General features: G+C 42.1%; 2 protein-coding genes across 10 annotated transcripts in view; one reads left to right on the forward strand and one right to left on the reverse strand.

Annotated features, from left to right (window-relative positions):
* Positions 1–8,406: 8,406 nt before the first annotated feature.
* LOC129854995 (small acidic protein-like) lies at positions 8,407–11,309 on the forward strand. Its single transcript, XM_055922226.1, has 5 exons — positions 8,407–8,595; positions 9,139–9,222; positions 9,571–9,631; positions 9,840–9,949; positions 10,873–11,309. The coding sequence occupies exons 1-5, from the start codon at positions 8,542–8,544 to the stop codon at positions 11,047–11,049; spliced, it is 486 nt and encodes a 161-aa protein (XP_055778201.1). The 5' UTR covers positions 8,407–8,541; the 3' UTR covers positions 11,050–11,309.
* A 2,066-nt stretch (positions 11,310–13,375) lies between these two features.
* The window catches only part of LOC129854993 (pleckstrin homology domain-containing family A member 7-like), a 166,773-nt gene continuing 163,413 nt past the window's right edge, over positions 13,376–16,735 (reverse strand). For all 9 annotated transcript variants that reach the window (XM_055922218.1, XM_055922217.1, XM_055922216.1 and 6 more), the window contains 3 exons: positions 16,574–16,707; positions 15,920–16,065; positions 13,376–13,970 (listed from right to left, as the gene is read on the reverse strand). In XM_055922218.1, coding sequence (XP_055778193.1) covers positions 13,945–13,970; positions 15,920–16,065; positions 16,574–16,707 — 306 coding nt within the window. In that variant the 3' untranslated portion in view covers positions 13,376–13,944. The remainder of the gene's footprint in view (positions 13,971–15,919; positions 16,066–16,573; positions 16,708–16,735) is intronic.

A 16,735-nucleotide genomic window follows, 5' to 3' on the forward strand; every position in this document is an offset into this window, starting at 1 on the left:
CAGTTGATAATTATATTAATTGAAATGCTAATCCTTTGCACATCCAATCCTCACTCATTCGGGAATAATTGCAATCAATATATATTTACGCCCAGGTGTCGTCGTGATCTCTATTGGCATCGTCAGTCCGTCTGCTGGAGAGTCAGTTCATCCGCGTTTCTCTCTCTCTGAAGATCAAAGTCTTTCGTGGTTAGAATGGTTACTTCAGAATACCATTCAGAAATGTTTTCATAGAATAGATGTTTCGGCGGTTGTCGGTAATCACATCCCAGGTTTGCATAATTTCTAGCTGCAGACTAGTAATTAGTATCTAAGATTTGCTCGTATTCTGTAGCGATCGATAGTCTCAGAGTTGAACCATTTCCAGCCGTGTAGCCAATGCTTCACGTGGTATGGTTAGGAATTCAATAACTATTTTCAATCACAGCTAACGCTATGCGTTTGCTCAGTCTTGGTACTCAAACCTGTGCCACCTCAGCTGACACCGAGGTATGCGTGGTCTGAAGAGGATTTCCTCAGGAGGGGGTTTTATTCGTAACAGTAGAAAAGGCGGTTCTATGATGCCTGATCATGTCTGTGCTCACTGGGGCGGGCCAATGACTTAGTTAAACTTTAAAGGGAATACAATTCTCTCACATTAAAGGTTTGACATCACATTACATCATTTCACAAATAGTTTAATCTTTACTCATTCAGTTTATACAAGAATTAGATGCAAACTCCGTAATTGAGAAATATACACATTCAGAGATATAGTTATGTGTGTTTTCTGTCCTCTCTGAGGTCACCAAATGAAACACACTCGTCATACCCGTCCCTTAAGTGTCCACTGACCATTCCCACCTTCTCACAAGTGGACCTTTTGTTTCAAATTCCCATTTTGGGGATTTAGGAGTTCGCCATGTGAAATCATTTGTTCTTTCTGTGTCTCTCCTTCTGCATGGCCAGGGGGAGAGTCTCCGCCAGGAATTGATGGCCTGAGATAACAGAACCTGTGTGTAGGAGAGGGTGAGAGAGAGGGCGACGCCATGATCTATACCCAGAAAGGGCCACGTCATGACATACTCAAAGTGGAAGATGCATTCTAACATTTTAAAAAGATTTATGAAAAATACAACACTAACTTCACCATCTACCAATCAGTGCTATTCTTTGCGAGGCATTGAATAACCTCCCTGGTCTTTGTGGTTGAATCTGTGCTTGAAAATCATTACTCGATTGAATACCTTACAGATAATTGTATGTGTGGGGTACAGAGATGGGGCAGTCATTCAAAAATCATGTTAACCACTATTATTAAACACAGAATGAGTCCGTGTAACTTATGTGACTTGTTAAGCACATTTTTACTCTTGAATGTATTTAGGTTTGCCATAACAAATGGGGTTGAATTATTTATTTTTTATCCCCCCAAAAATGTCACTGACATTGTGGAGTATTGTGTGTAGATCAGTGACACGCAATCTCAATGTAATCAATTTTAAATTGATTACATTGTGGACGTGGAAAGAGTCAAGGGGTGTGAATACTTTCTGAAAGCACTGTAGATGCCATGTCACAATACATTGGAAAATTACGTTGAAACAACCTTAATTGAACCACTTTGTGCCCTGTGGGTTTTGTGTTTGTGTTTGCGCCTCTCTCCCTAAATGTACTTCGCTATTAGACATCGTACACAAACATGCACCTTAAATACTTTCTGAAGGCACTGTAAGTCATATTTAATAGAAATCGGGAAACACTGGACAGTTACCTTAAGGCAAGTGGTTGTTTTCCTGTAAGGATACCTTATCCTGGAGAGGTAAACAGCAATTATCAGCAATTAGTAACACACAAAGCATGACAAAGAATAAACAGGCTTTTAAAAACTGTAATATGACATTTACATAAGTATTCAGACCCTTTTACTCAGTACTTTGTTGAAGCACATTTGGCAGCGATTACAGCTTCGAGTATTCTTGGGTATGACGCTACAAGCTTGGCACACCTGTATTTGGGGAGTTTCTCCCACTCTTCTCTGCAGATCCTCTCAAGCATTGTCAGATTGGATAGGCAGCATCGCTGCAGAGCTATTTTCAGGTCTTTCCAGGAATGTTCGATTGGGTTAAGGTTCGGTCTCTGGCTGGGCCACTCAAGAACAATAAGAGACTTGTCCCGAAGCCACTCCTGTGCTGTCCTGTTGGAAGGTGAACCTTCGCCCCAGTCTGAGGTCCGGAGCACTCTGGAGCAGGTTTTCATCAAGGATCTCTTGATGTACTTTGCTCTGTTCATCTTCCCTTAATCCTGACTTGTCAACCAGTCCCTGCTGCTGAAAAACATCCCCACTGCATGATGCTCACACCACCGTGCTTCACCGTAAGGATGGTGCCAGGTTTCCTCCAGACGTGACACTTGGCATTCAGGCCAAAGAGTTCAATATTGGTTTCTTTAGACCAGAAAATCTTGTTTATCATGGTCTGAGAGTCCTTTAGGTGCCTTTTGGCAAACTCCAAGCGAGCTGTCGTGCCTTTTACTGAGAAGTGGCTTTCGTCTGGCCACTCTACCTTAAAGGCCTGATTGGTGGAGTGCTGCAGAGATGGTTGTCCTTCTGGAAGATTCTCCCATCTCCACAGAGGAACTCTGGAGCTCTGTCAGAGAAACAATCGGTCACTTCCCTGACCAAGGCCCTTCTCCCCCGATTGCTCAGTTTGGCCGGACGATCAGCTCTAGGAAGAGTCTTGGTGGTTCTAAACTTCTTCAATTTAAGAATGATGAAGGCCACTGTGTTCTTGGGGACCTTCAATGCTGCAGAAACGTTTTGGTACCATTCCCCAGATCTGTGCCTTGACACAATCCCGTCTCTGCGCTCTACGGACAATTCCTTCGACTTCATGGCTTGGTTTTTGCCAATCAAGCTGTAAAAATATCTCAAGGATGATCAATGGAAACAGGACACACCTGAGCTCAATTTCCAGTTTCAGAGCAAAGGGTCTGAATACTTATGTAAACAAGATATCTGTTTTTTTATTTTTAATAAATGTGCAAACAGTTTGAAAAACCTGATTTCGCTTTGTCATTATGGGTTATTGTATGTGAACTGATGCTGAAAATGTTTTATTTAATCGATTTTAGAATAAGGCTGTAACGTAACAATGTGGAAAAAGTCAAGGGGTCTGAATACTTTCCGAATGCACTGTATATGTAACAGCATATCTTCCGTCCCTTTCCTCGCCCCTACCTGGGCTCGAACCAGGGACCCTCTGCACACATAGACAGCAGCCACCCTCGAAGCATCGTTACCCATCGCTCCACAAAAGCCGCGGCCCTTGCAGAGCAAGGGGAACAACTACTTCAAGGTCTCAGAGCGAGTGACGTCACCGATTGAAACACTATTAGCGCGCTATTAACTAGCTAGCCGTTTCACATCGGTTACATATGCATACATGACATTCTAGACGATTGTGTACTTCCAACTTTATTGCAACTGTTTGGGGAAGGCCCTTTCCTGTTTCTTCATGACAATGCCCCTGTGCACAAAGCGACGTCCATACAGAAATCGAGATCGTTGTCTAAGAACTTGACTGGCCTGCACAGAGCCCTGACCTCAACCCTATCGAACACCTTTGGGATAAATTGGAACACTGACTGCGAGCCAGGCCTAATCACTCAACAACAGTGCCCGACCTCACTAATGCTCTTGTGGCTGAATGGAAGGAAGTCCCCACAGCAATGTTCCAACATCTGGTGGAAAGTCTTCCCAGAAGAGTGGAGGCTGTTATAGCAGCAAAGGGGGACCAACTCCATATTAATGCCCATGATTTTGGAATGAGATGTACGACGAGCGTTGTTCATATACTTTTGGACATGTAGTGTATCTATCCCATATCAGAACTCTATCCAGCTAGCGGCGCTGTTGTCCGTTTCAGGCTGGCTACCCGCTGACAAACACTAAAGAACAAGACAACAAGGAAGTAGAATGTTTGTTTTGAATTTGCAACGGGCACATTCCTTACGTGGATTGTAGACGCAGTTAACGGAATACCTAAATCTCAGTCCACTGAAAATGGCAAAATTACAGTCTTTGAGTGTGTTTGTTAATAAGAGTTTAACAGTGGCTACCGTAGAGATTATGGGGGCAGTAGAGAAAGTGGTAGCGGAGTACCAGGAGGAGATTTCCCGATCTAAAGTGGAGAATGACCGGCTACGCAGACTGCTGCGGATCAGACCGGAGATGAAACGATGTAGAACAGACTCCCTCCAGTTCTCGCTTACCGTCTCTGCAGAGGAGGTTAACCCAGTGCAGCAGCAATGTGACCAGGAGGAATGGAACTCCAGTCTGGAGACGGATGACCCAGAGCCCATGCAGATTAAAGAGGAAGATGAGGAAGTCGGGACCACTCAGGCGGCAGGGCAGCTTCAAGGGCTGGAGCCTGACATTGTAGAGTTCATGTTCACTCCTTCCTGTGTGAAAAGTGATTGTGATCAGGACGACCTACTTCAGTCCTTGACTCTTTCCCAAACCAAGACTGTGGAGAACAGAGAGAGTGACTCCAAAGAATTGGATCTCAAACCTTTTGGCACAGTGACCCACCTCGGGAATCCTTATGACCCTCGAGATAATCAAGGCAATGTCTCCAGCCACAGCTCAGCTGCAAGCAGTGATCTAGTAGGATTTGACATAAGCCCACCATTGGATCCCAACCCATTATTGAGGAAACCCAGCACCACGCCTAAAAAACATGACTGCGTGAAAATATTAAATTGCAAGGGGACCCTGAACAGGCATATACAGATCTCCACAGGAGAAAAATCATTTAGCTGTGGCAACTGCAGGAAAAGCTTCAGTCGCAAGGATACCCTTAACATGCATATACGGACTCACACCGGAGAGAAACCTTTTGTCTGTGGTGACTGCGGGAAAAGCTTCAGACAGAAGGCTACCCTTAACAGGCATATACGGACTCACACAGGAGAAAAACCATTTAGCTGTGGTGCCTGCGGGAAAAGCTTCAACCATAAGGGAAACCTAACTGTTCATTTACTGACTCACACAGGAGAGACACCTTTTACCTGTGGGGACTGCGGGAAAAGCTTCAGACAGAAATATAGCCTTAAAAAGCATATATCGACTCACATAGGAGAGACATTTAACTGTGCTCACTGCGGGATAAGCTTCAGACACAAATTGAACCTGGATAGTCATATACTTGCCTTCCACAAATAAACAAAACAGAATGAAAACAAAAAGAAGAAAATGTAACAAACATCTTCTGTCAGGAGTTGGTAATAAAAATGCAGGATATGGACTTCACTGTTAGGAAAGCAAAATTCTAGATCACTCATGTTGTAGGTTTAAGGTATTTACTTTTGTAAAATGTTCTATGTAAATAAAATGTTATTTGAATTACGATATTATGATCAAACAGCTAAAAAGGGCAATGGAAACACTTTAGGGAGTAAATCTCAGCAAAGAGATGTAATCAGTCAACTAATACCCTACAATACTTTAACATAAAAACATCTCTGTATTAAGTATTTTGATCGTCGACAAGGTTCATTTGAGCTAGAATACAGTAGAATACTATATTTATATATCACAGCTCTGGAAAAAATTAAGAGACCACTGCAAAATGATCAGTTTCTCTGGTTTTACTATTTATAGGTATGAGATTGGGTAAAAATTCATTTTTTGTTTCATTCTATAAACTACTGACAACATTTCTCCCAAATTCCAAATAGAAATATTGTCATTTAGAGCATTTATTTGCAGAAAATGACAACTGGCCAAAATAACAAAAAAGATGCAGTGTTGTCAGACCTTGAATAATGCAAAGAAAATAAGTTCATATTCATTTTTAAACAACACAATACTAATGTTTTAACTTAGGAAGAGTTCAGAAATCAATATTTGGTGGAATAACCCTGATTTTTCAATCACATCTTTCATGCGTCTTGGCATGCTCTCCACCAGTCTTTCACATTGATGTTGGGTGACTTTATGCCACTCCTGGCGCAACAATTCAAGCAGCTCGGCTTTGTTTGATGGCTTGTGACCATCCATCTTCCTCTTGATCACATTCCAGAGGTTTTCAATGGGGTTCAGGTCTGGAGATTGGGCTGGCCATGACAGGGTCTTGATCTGGTGGTCCTCCATCCACACCTTGATTGACCTGGCTGTGTGGCATGGAGCATTGTCCTGCTGGAAAAACCAATCCTCAGAGTTGGGGAACATTGTCAGAGTAGAAGGAAGCAGGTTTTCTTCCAGAACAACCTTGTACGTGGCTTGATTCATGCATCCTTCACAAAGACAAATCTGCCCGATTCCAGCCTTGCTGAAGCACCCCCAGATCATCACCGATCCACCAAATTTGACATTGGGTGCGAGACCTGGAGAGGCCTACAAGCCACAGTGTCTCGCACCCACTGAAATTTGGTGGAGAATCGGTGATGATCTGGGGGTGCTTCTGCAAGGCAGGAATCGGGCAGATTTGTCTTTGTGAAAGACACATGAATCAAGCCACGTACAAGGTTGTCTATGTACATTGTGCATCAGCCTCTAAGGTGCAGGATAGAGTAACCGGGTGGTAGCCAGCTAGTGACAGTGACTAAGTTCAGGGCAGGGTACTGGGTGGAGGCTGGCTAGTGATGGCTATTTAACAGTCTGGTGGCCTTGAGATAGAAGCTGTTTTTCAGTCTCTTAGTACCAGCTTTGATGCACCTGTACTGACCTCACCTTCTGGATGATAGCAGGGTTAACAGGCCGTGGCTCAGGTGGTTGATGTCCTTGATATTTTTGGCCTTCCTGTGACAATGGGTGCTGTAGGTATCCTGGAGGTTGTTGAAGGATCTCAAGAAGGTTTTTTAAAACGTATCAACCATTTCTGTACATATGCTGCAACGTTTTGAGTAAATTAATGAGCACATTTTAACCCCTTTTTTTTTGCCTTCCTATGTAAATAACTACTACCAATTGATTTAATAAAATCAGTAATATAATAATTCTAGTAGCCTATTTATTAATCTCTAGTTAAATGAATTAGATATTTTATTTTCTAGGTGAGGAAGTGCGACTGGTGAACTCAAGTGTACATGCCCTGTACATTAAAATACATGCCCAATAGGAACATGTTCGGCCAGCAGGGGATGGTCGCAAAACTCCAAGTGCCTGCCTTGGACCTCAGTTATTTAGTGGACAGACAGCAGGTTACAATAAAGGAGGGAGTGCTCCGTTTAAAGCAAGAGTTATCCAAGGCTGCCAGGGCGTTAGTGGTGAAACCCATCAAGGAGGAGAAGACATGGTGTTTCCGGTCTGAGCTCCTTCCTAAACGGCATCGTTGACTGCTGTACCAATGGTAAGTTTACTATATTATGTCAGATGTAGACAGAGATAGAGAAATTACCTACAATTATTTGTGTAACTTATATCTGACTCTAGGACCATCCCAGCGTACTCTCCTGAGTGCCCAAAGATAGAGAGTGGCGGTCACTTTAGGGGAGCGGACTGATGTTCCGAAAATGGAGAAGGAGCAGGCCATTCGACAGCAAATTCAAAGATACACCCATCCATGGAGGGAATCAAAGTGGAATTGTTTTTCCAGATTTTTTTTTTTACCAGTTTCAACAGACATGCTACCTTGTCCCGGACCTGCGGTTTCGATTCTGGTTTTCAGTCTCTCGGTCCCAGCTTGGATGCAACTGTACTGACCTTGCCTTCTGGATGGTAGTGGGGTGAACAGGCCGTGGCTGTGTCAAGTATATGTAGACGGGAGGAGTATTATGTGCCAGCTGAGCCTAAATACTGCAATTGTGGTGGTGAACATGCACCCGAATTTCTGAAGTGTCCTGTTAGGGTGATGGAGGTGGTAAGAATAAGGGCTGTCCAGAATGCCACCTATCTGAAGTTGTTGAGCAGTGAAAGAAAAGAGTGAAGTTGAAGAAGTAATGGTAGTAGGAGTAGAGACACAAGATGATGTTCCTTGTCAACAGAGGGATCCTGACATATTGTATGTTAAGAAGGTGGACGTTGTAGCTTTTATTAGTTTGGTTATAAACTGCACAGCACAAACGGAGAGGAAATCTAAGAAAATAGGCATTGTGAGTGTGGCTGAGTGTTTTTGGGGACTCTGGAACTTTTCTACAGAAGCATTATAAGGAATCCTGTTGCTGAATGCTCCTGAATGCGATTTGAATGTAACTGAAGGAGTGGGATGGTTGTATGATAAAAAAATATATTGTAATGACCCGGCTGGGTCATAACACACCCACAAACACAGAACACAATACCGGGTCGTTACAATATATTATCCCTCTTCCTGCATTTGAATATATTATTTTTGTTTTGTTTCAAGACCCCGTACAGTAGGTGGCGGCAATATACCAATAGGTGTAGTCTACCATAACATTTTAAAGAAGAAGAAATCAACGCAACCGGAAGTTGGAATCGCTAGTTTCCGTTTGAGTTCACAACTGCAACTGTTTGTTGATGGTGGCATAGCTAGCCAGTCTACTGCTATGTCAATATTTTTGATTTAGCTAGCTAAAACAAACATTTTTACGAAGAAAATGAGTTCTGAAGGGAATCGACACGGGACGAAAAGACCTGGTTCTCCGAATGAAGTAGGTGAACTATAGCTAAATGCATTGAACGGGACAGGCCTTGCAGTTCAGCTAACCTTCGTTAGCGAACTGGCTAGCAAGGCCCGTATCTGGTTTGCTTTAGCAAAGAAGTATGCAGTCTATTTGCATCCTAACTAGCTATGCAGCCTGTAACATAATGCGTCCGAGCTCAACAAAGCCATAGAGTAAAACAGTTAACGTTAACTGTTTAATTAGCGTTGGTCAACAAATCACAAGTGTTATTTTTAGCTAACTTATTCACCTTAAGGTGGCCAGTTTGACACATCATGATGAAGCTTGCCAGCAAGATAGTCAGCCAGTCAATTTAATAAACATTTATGTTGATATAAATGAACTCAAGGCTGTTACTACTAGGCATATGACGTGGCTAGTTAGTGTTATATTAAGATGTGTGACTTGAGCTAATCCAATTGGGAAGTTGTTTGTGAGCTTCGAGCCAAAGGTGCAATAATAGGCCTAGGCTACGTTTTGGTGGGATCCCATTCCTTGTGTACTGTAGGCAATTCTGTGTTGTTCTTGCAGGATGGACCTACTCCATGGGCAGCTGCAGATCTGGGGGACAACGAGAGGAAGCAGAAGTTTTTGAGGTTGATGGGCGCAGGGAAGGTTTGTTTGGTCATATTCTATGTAGACTATTTTTCCCAACCCTCTCATCAGGGACCACTAGACGTTTCACATATTTATTGTGGCCCTAACTGGAACACCTGATTTCAAATGTAGCTAAGTCAACTAATCACCAAGCCCTTGACTAGTTGAATCGAGTGTGCCAGTCTGGTACTGGACTATTATTACTGTAACTCAGTTATTATTTAGTTATTGCAGTTACCTCTATTCCACTATTAGATTGAGCCACCATTTTATCGTAGGCTACAATTTATTATCCATATAGCATTGTCAAAGGAGGAACAGAACTGGTATTACAGAATGATATGTCTACTGTATTTGGTCCTGCAGAAAGAACACACTGGACGTCTAGTCATTGGAGATCACAAATCAACATCCCATGTCCGCAGCGGTGAGTAACACTCTTTTGAATTATAGAAAAAGGGTTGTCAAGGTACTGGTATCTTGACAACCCTATTCTACACCCCTTTCAAATGCTTTACTCACAGATGTATCTATCTCATCTAATCTAACCTTTTCCCATATCAATACAGTACTATCTGGGACCAGATAGCACTGTATTTGGTATGATTGGTGTTTCACTAGTTTGTCCTCTGCAGGGGCGGAGGACCAGAGGATGAACTCTGAGCTGGAGTTGCAGTACCAGCAGGGGCTGGATGGGAAGCTGTCAGGCAGGAACAGGAGACACGTCGGACTGGGCTTTAGCGAGGTGAGAGATCAGACAGAAGTTTTTTTATTTCACCTTTATTTAACCAGATAAGCTAGTTGAGAACAAGTTCTCATTTACAACTGCGACCTGGCCAAGATAAAGCAAAGCAGTGCAACACAACAACACAGAGTTACACATGGAATAAACAAGCGTACAGTCAATAACACAATAGAAAAAAATAAAGTCTATATAAAGTGTGTGCAAATGGCGTGAGGAGGTAAGGCAATAAATAGGCCATAGTAGCGAAGTAATTACAATTTAGCAGATTAACACTGGGGTGATAAATGAGCAGATGATGATGTGCAAGTAGAGATACTGGTGTGCAAAAGAGCAGAAAAGTAAATAAAAACAATATGGGGATGAGGTAGGTAGATTGGGTGGGCTAAGTTTAACATCGATCCTAGCAAAGATGGCTGACAAATTGTTCCATTCTGATGAATAGGGGTTCTATGACGTCAGACAATCTGCTGTACTATTATCTATGGGGTTGAATGGCTGAAGCAATTTTGGGTACGCTTTCATTCTATTTAGCTGGGTTGTGTTCGTTAGGAACCAAACAGAAGAAAAATCTCCAAAGCCTGGAAGGTACTATCTGAATTTGTCTAATAAAAACTTCTGTTGCAATGAACACAATCCTGGCCTGTTACATGACATGATTAGACCGTGATGTAATACTGATTGATTGATATAATCTTATTTTAAGATTCGAGTTACTGATGGTGCTTCTCATTAGACTTGTATGTTTGCATGGCTATGTAAGATAGCACAGCACATGGAAGCGCCACAACGTCTCTTTACTAAGACTGTTTGTGATTGGCTCAAGTCAGAGGCATAATTTATACAGGCAAAATGTCATGTACATACTTGCATGTTGCCCCAGTCTCCAGATCTTCATTTTGTGACTCTTCCATTCCGCTCCACAGCCTGACCCAGCCCCACCTCCACCACCCGTAGAGGGCCAAAGCAAGGCAGAGCAACCAGCCAGTCCCAATGCCCCAGACAGCCCCTCAGAACCCCAGGGCTCACCAGACAAACCCCCCTCACCAAGCCCAGAGGACAAGAAACACACCTTCAAAATGGCCTTTGTGAAGTCATCCTAAGACTGGGAGAAAAACAGGCACTTTTTTTCTAAAGTCAAACCACAGATTTGTACATAAGTCGTTCTTTTGTGTCTCTGCAGTACTCCCAAGCTGATGTTGTTTCCTTGTCAATTTTTGTTAGGAATTCCTAACTGAAAGAGGGACTGTACCGACGTGATGTAATGGTTCTGAGACGAAGCAAAAGCTTTAATTAAATTGTGTTGAATGTCTCATCATGTTATAAAATGTACTTAAACATCAATAAACTGAAGTACCACACAGTAGGGATGAATATTTTCTCAAATCTACCAAGGTGGCCGTTTAAAATATGATCACTATAGCAGGGTTCTCCCTGAGCTACGTTGCCGGCTTGTCTGGGCCACTATGTGAAACTGATATTTGGTAATGATAGAGTAACTTTGATCAGCAATTACATTTTTGTGAATTGTGAAACAGGCCGTTCATAAATTCCGAGCTTTATCATGTTCCTCAATTAGTTCAGTGCATTTCAGTAGTCGGATATCTCAACACAGAGCAGGCTGTAGCATCATACAAACGACCAAAGATACTAAGCTTGCTAGAAAACCTCCAACGAATGACAAAATATCCTATTTGGCAATATTTGAGTTGATGATTAGCCTATACAGATAGCAGATCAGTGCATGAATAACGGAGAGATGAGAGCATATTGTTAAAATCCATATCTACTCTCATACAATTTGTTGATCTCATTCTCTACTGAAGCTCTGATGGGCAGCAATACGAGACAGCGCAGAGTTATAGTGATATTTAGACATGCATAATGTAGAAGAGCTTTTAAAGACAGGACTGTCCAGCCAGCAATCCCAGTTAATTTGTGTCTATCAGAATAAACCCAAGGAAGCACATTAGATGGGCAGGACAACAGTATGTTGATGGCTGTAGATTTGTGATTTGTCTGTTAGCCCCATGCTAATGTGACCATTACAATTACATGGGGAGTCAGGATGTTGGGTTTCAGTGGGATTGGGATGATAGGAAAATAGCCTAGGCTCTATATAAGGCTAATATGTGAGTCAATAGATAAATAATACACTTGGTTTAGGCTACATTGCATGCTAGATGTTTCTGATCAGTGATAGATGAGCAAACGAATACATGAGCTACCACTTCCACCTGTCCGGCCAGAGATCAATTAAACAAATATACAGATGGAGATTCAGTGAAAAATTGCATTGATTATCAAACAAGTCACAGGCTTTTGTTCAGGAGTAGGACAGACTACTCACGCGAGTGAAGATCAAAATCCACTTTTATACATGCTAGACACATTTTCTGATCAGCTAATATATGAGCAAACTAGAATAAAGATGATCAATATACCTAACATTTCCCTTAGCTTAAATAGTTACCAAATATCCAAACTGATTCTGTGAAAACAAAAATCTGACATTGATTGATATATCTAAACGAGTCCCACATGCTTGTCTCAAAGCAGCGCAAAGGCTCTGTCCCAATCAAAAAGGTGCTGAAATGATACTGTAGGTGACCACACAGGACTATTGCTTTAAATGTGTATAACGGTTGCATATGATTTAGGGATATACAGGATAAGCAAGAATTTGATACATGCCTTCAATTGCATTAGCCTATATTTTCATCATTCAGTTGATCATAATTAAGGTGAGTTTTTCTCTCTACGTTTTTTCTAGGCCCAATGGCTATTTCCTCGTCTCCTCACTGCTGCCACCCGCCTCGTTCTCAAAACCAATTTAAATCATTATACTTATTTTTCTAGACATCTGGCATTTTTTTTCTCGGGTTGTGCTCATTTAATTTCTGTGATGTCAGACCAGGCCTGGGCTCGGGCTTCAAGCTTTACGGGCTTGGGTCGGGATCTAATTTTCAGTTCTGATGAGAACTCAATCTGCATTCGGGTCTGGTGTGCAGTCGAGCAGTGTCAGTTATGTGTGTTTTGAATTGATGGCCACTTTGTGTGAAGTAAATATGCTCAGCTAAAATTATTCCATGCTACAACCTGTATGCATAATGTGCTTTTTTGTTGTTGCCAAATCTGCTGCTGCGTATGTTGTGTATTTTGTAGAAATGCATTAGTGAGACAATGTTGTAATTTTCCATGTCTTGTCATACATTTTTTGGGGGAAATGTTAAGAGTGATCCCTTTAATTGTCAATCGCTCTATAAAGCCGATCTTCAGCACTATGGCTAGAATTGTGCCCAAAATAAAAATGCTCGTGATTGAATCGTCTTGCATTTACTGTTTGAAGTGAGTTGATTTATGACACATTGACCGTATAAGAGTGTGTTCATGATTAAATAGTGAGAGAGAACTGGACATGAGGCAACATGTTTTGTTAAAACCTTTATTTCCATAAAACATCATTATGGTTTATTTCCCTTTTAAATGACACATAATACAATACAGTTGATTGGCAAAAGCGTTACATGGCAGTGCTGAGCTACAAAGGGTGCAATTTGGTGCAAGATTGTCTTTCATTAGTCAAAATAAATATATGATTCATGTCATAATTACGTTTCCATCTCAACGACCTATACAACATTGCTTAGAACTTATTTATTTAGAAATATAGACCACACTTCAAAAACACAGCTAATGATTCTGTTGCAAAAACTAGTAGTGTTAACAATTACACACCACATTAAAGTGCAAAACACAACTCCAATTCAAACTTAACATTAAGTACACGCACAGTTTCAATGCTCTTGTTGAGATTCCAATAACTCCTTTTGGTTCTTTAAAAGAAAACATTATTATCGTGTTTTAACTCCAATAAAAAGTATTATAAAACATCACTCTGGCATTAATTGCTGAAAATGATTAGTATTAGATCCTTTGCCCATCAACTATTTTCATTCACGGATGTCCTGTCGGTGCCTTGGCGTCCGTGTCAATGGTCAGTCAGCGTTCAGCTGAGCTTTGGCTAAAAGGGGGGGAAAAACATGCTCATGACATTGAAAATACAGACTGTGATGTCTTCAATCTATAGTTCCACCCTCTTTCCAAAATGCCTAAGTAAGCAGTGCTTGTTTGTGTGGAAACAATAAGCCACAACCTTTTTACATTCTAATCATGACCCAACAACATCACCTGACCCAACAACATCACCTGACCCAACAACATCACCTGACCCAACAACATCACCTGACCCAACAACATCACCTGACCCAACAACATCACCATCACATGACCCAACACCATCACATGACCCAACAACATTTGGACACCAAAAGCCACCATGCTTCAGAAAAGAAACCACCAAAGCACTCCAAGTTGTGAGAGCAGAAATTACACTTAAAGACTACAACTATCCCACTGGGCACAGACGTCAGTTCAACGTCTAGTTTTGATTTACATTTGGTTGAGTTGTCGTCTAACGTGAATTCAACAAAACATTGCACTATGTCATTGGATTTAGGTTAAAACTTGGTTGAAAAAAAAAAAGAAGATGAAATCGTCTTATGTTGTTTCAATGTCATCACATCGATTTGTTGGGGGGTTGAAATGAGGTGAAAACAAGGCTGATTCAACCTTGTGCCCCAGTGGGATGCCAACACAAACACACCACAGAGGCACCTTAAGGCCACGACACGAGAGAGAATATGCAGTGTACCTTCACTAGATCTGTTTATCAGAATCTCGCTGTCTGCACAACCAGGGGCAATGAAAGAGGGTCACAATACTGTGTTGTACAGTGAAGATGCCCCTACACGCTGATCTTGGGTCAGTTTTGGGCCAATTTTCTACACTAATAGTTAAGGTTATGATGAGGAAAAACTGATCCTTCACCCCGGAGTGTGCTGCATTTGTCTCCCTTTCTCTGTTCCGATTCTCTTCTTCCAGGAGTGTGCACTGGCATACTCCCCATCATAGATTTGATTCAAGCATTGGCTGGAGGAAGTTTCCACTATTGATAAATCCATACTTCTCACTTTGGGAGAAGGGTTGAGAATCAGGATACTAACTGGGTTGGCTTCTCTGAAGGGAGCACAGTGAAAGAATCAATGTCCTACTAGATACTCCATCTATAGCTATATTAAAGGAGTGTTTTATGAAGGAATGAATTAATGGTTATAAAGGGATCAAAGATACTGTAGGCAGTTCAGTGGGAAAAGGGTGTGTTTGTGTGTGTACAGCATGCATAGAGTAGCCTGTGTGTATAGACTGTGTGTGTGTACACTGTGTAGTATATATACTCAGTGTATTAGGTACACCCATCTAGTACTGGGTCTAACAACCCTTTGCCTCCAGAACAGCCTGAATTCTTTGGGGTCTGTAAACGTTGCTCAATTGGTATCTAGGGACCTAACGTGTGCCAGGAAATAATTCCCCACACCATTACCACCAGCCTGTACAGTTGACACCAGGCAGGATGGGGCCATGGACTCATGCTGCTTACGCCAAATCCTGACTCTGCCATCAACATGATGCAACAGAAACCGGGATTTGTTGGACCATGCAATGTTTTACCACTCCTCATTTGTCCAGTGTTGGTGATCGCGTGCCCACTAGAGCCGTTTCTTCTTGCTTTTAGCAGTGGAACCCGGTATGGTCGCCTGCTGCAATAGCCCATCCGTGACAAGGATCGATGAGTTGTGCGTTCCAAGATGCCATTCTGCACACCACTGTTGTACTGGGACGTTATTTGCCTCAAAGTCGCTTAGGTCACTCGTTTTGCCCATACTAACGTTCCATCGAACAGTAACTGAATGCCTTGATGCCTGTCTGTCTGCTTTATATAGGAAGCCACGGCCACATCTGTATGAGCGAACCATTTTCGTGAACGGGGTGGTGTACATATTAAACTGGCCACTGAGTGTATATGTGTTTACGTGTGTTTTTACACGCGTCCATGTGTGTGTATGAGCTGACCTGTGAACTGCTTGCTCTTGATGGAGGCTTCAGAGGCCAAGGCGTGTGACACATTCATAATCCTCTTCTGCTGCTGCATGGCTAGGTCCAGATCAGTGAAGTCCAGTGGGACAGCCACACCAGACGACGGATGTGTGTTCTGAACACTGACACACAGGTGGGAAGGGAATACAAACATGAGAGAGGCCAAAACCCAAAGGAAATACAGTCTGTGTCCCAAATGGAACCTTTTTCCCTACCAATTCGGTCCTGGTCAAAAGTAGTGCACTATGTAGGGCTCTGGTCAAAAGTAGTGCACTATGTAGGGAATATGGTGCCATTTGGGACGAAGACAATGTTCGCGATCACTTTTTTGTGTTATGATCTTAAGTTTTTAGCTTTAAGTCACAACTGGGATTGAATCAGCCACAACCCAACAGTGGATCCAGTGGACCCAGAGACCCAGGATTAGGGACATTACGATGCTTATGATATGTTTTCTTCTCCCAATAAGAAGTACCCAGATTTCTCACAAAAAACGACTATTTCTTATCAAGAATCTGCCAGATCACTCTAAATTTGCCATATATTTTTTTTAACTACTTTGAATTTCTTTTTGTAATAAAAAGTTCTATATAAAATAAATAGATTTTTATGAAACTAAGTCAGGAGTACTTGGATTTGGCCAGGATGTTTATGATGCGTTCTGCTCTGCGTTGACGCTCCTCCATCTGCTCCTGGCTCAGAGGCTCCCCGGGGTCTGACTCCACATAGCGCTCTGAGATAGGCACCTTCTGGGGCTTGGACAGCTACACACACCAATCATAGTGAAGACAT

Source organism: Salvelinus fontinalis, chromosome 5, assembly GCF_029448725.1.
Source record: "Salvelinus fontinalis isolate EN_2023a chromosome 5, ASM2944872v1, whole genome shotgun sequence".
Lineage (NCBI taxonomy): Eukaryota > Metazoa > Chordata > Actinopteri > Salmoniformes > Salmonidae > Salvelinus > Salvelinus fontinalis.

Bases quoted from the DNA above. Each gene is read 5' to 3' on its own strand.
- LOC129854995 (XM_055922226.1), top strand. From the start codon at position 8,542: ATGAGTTCTGAAGGGAATCGACACGGGACGAAAAGACCTGGTTCTCCG. The intron at 8,596-9,138 runs GTAGGTGAACTA...TTGTTCTTGCAG, and splicing joins GACCTGGTTCTCCGAATGAA to GATGGACCTACTCCATGGGC. The intron at 9,223-9,570 runs GTTTGTTTGGTC...TTGGTCCTGCAG, and splicing joins GGTTGATGGGCGCAGGGAAG to AAAGAACACACTGGACGTCT.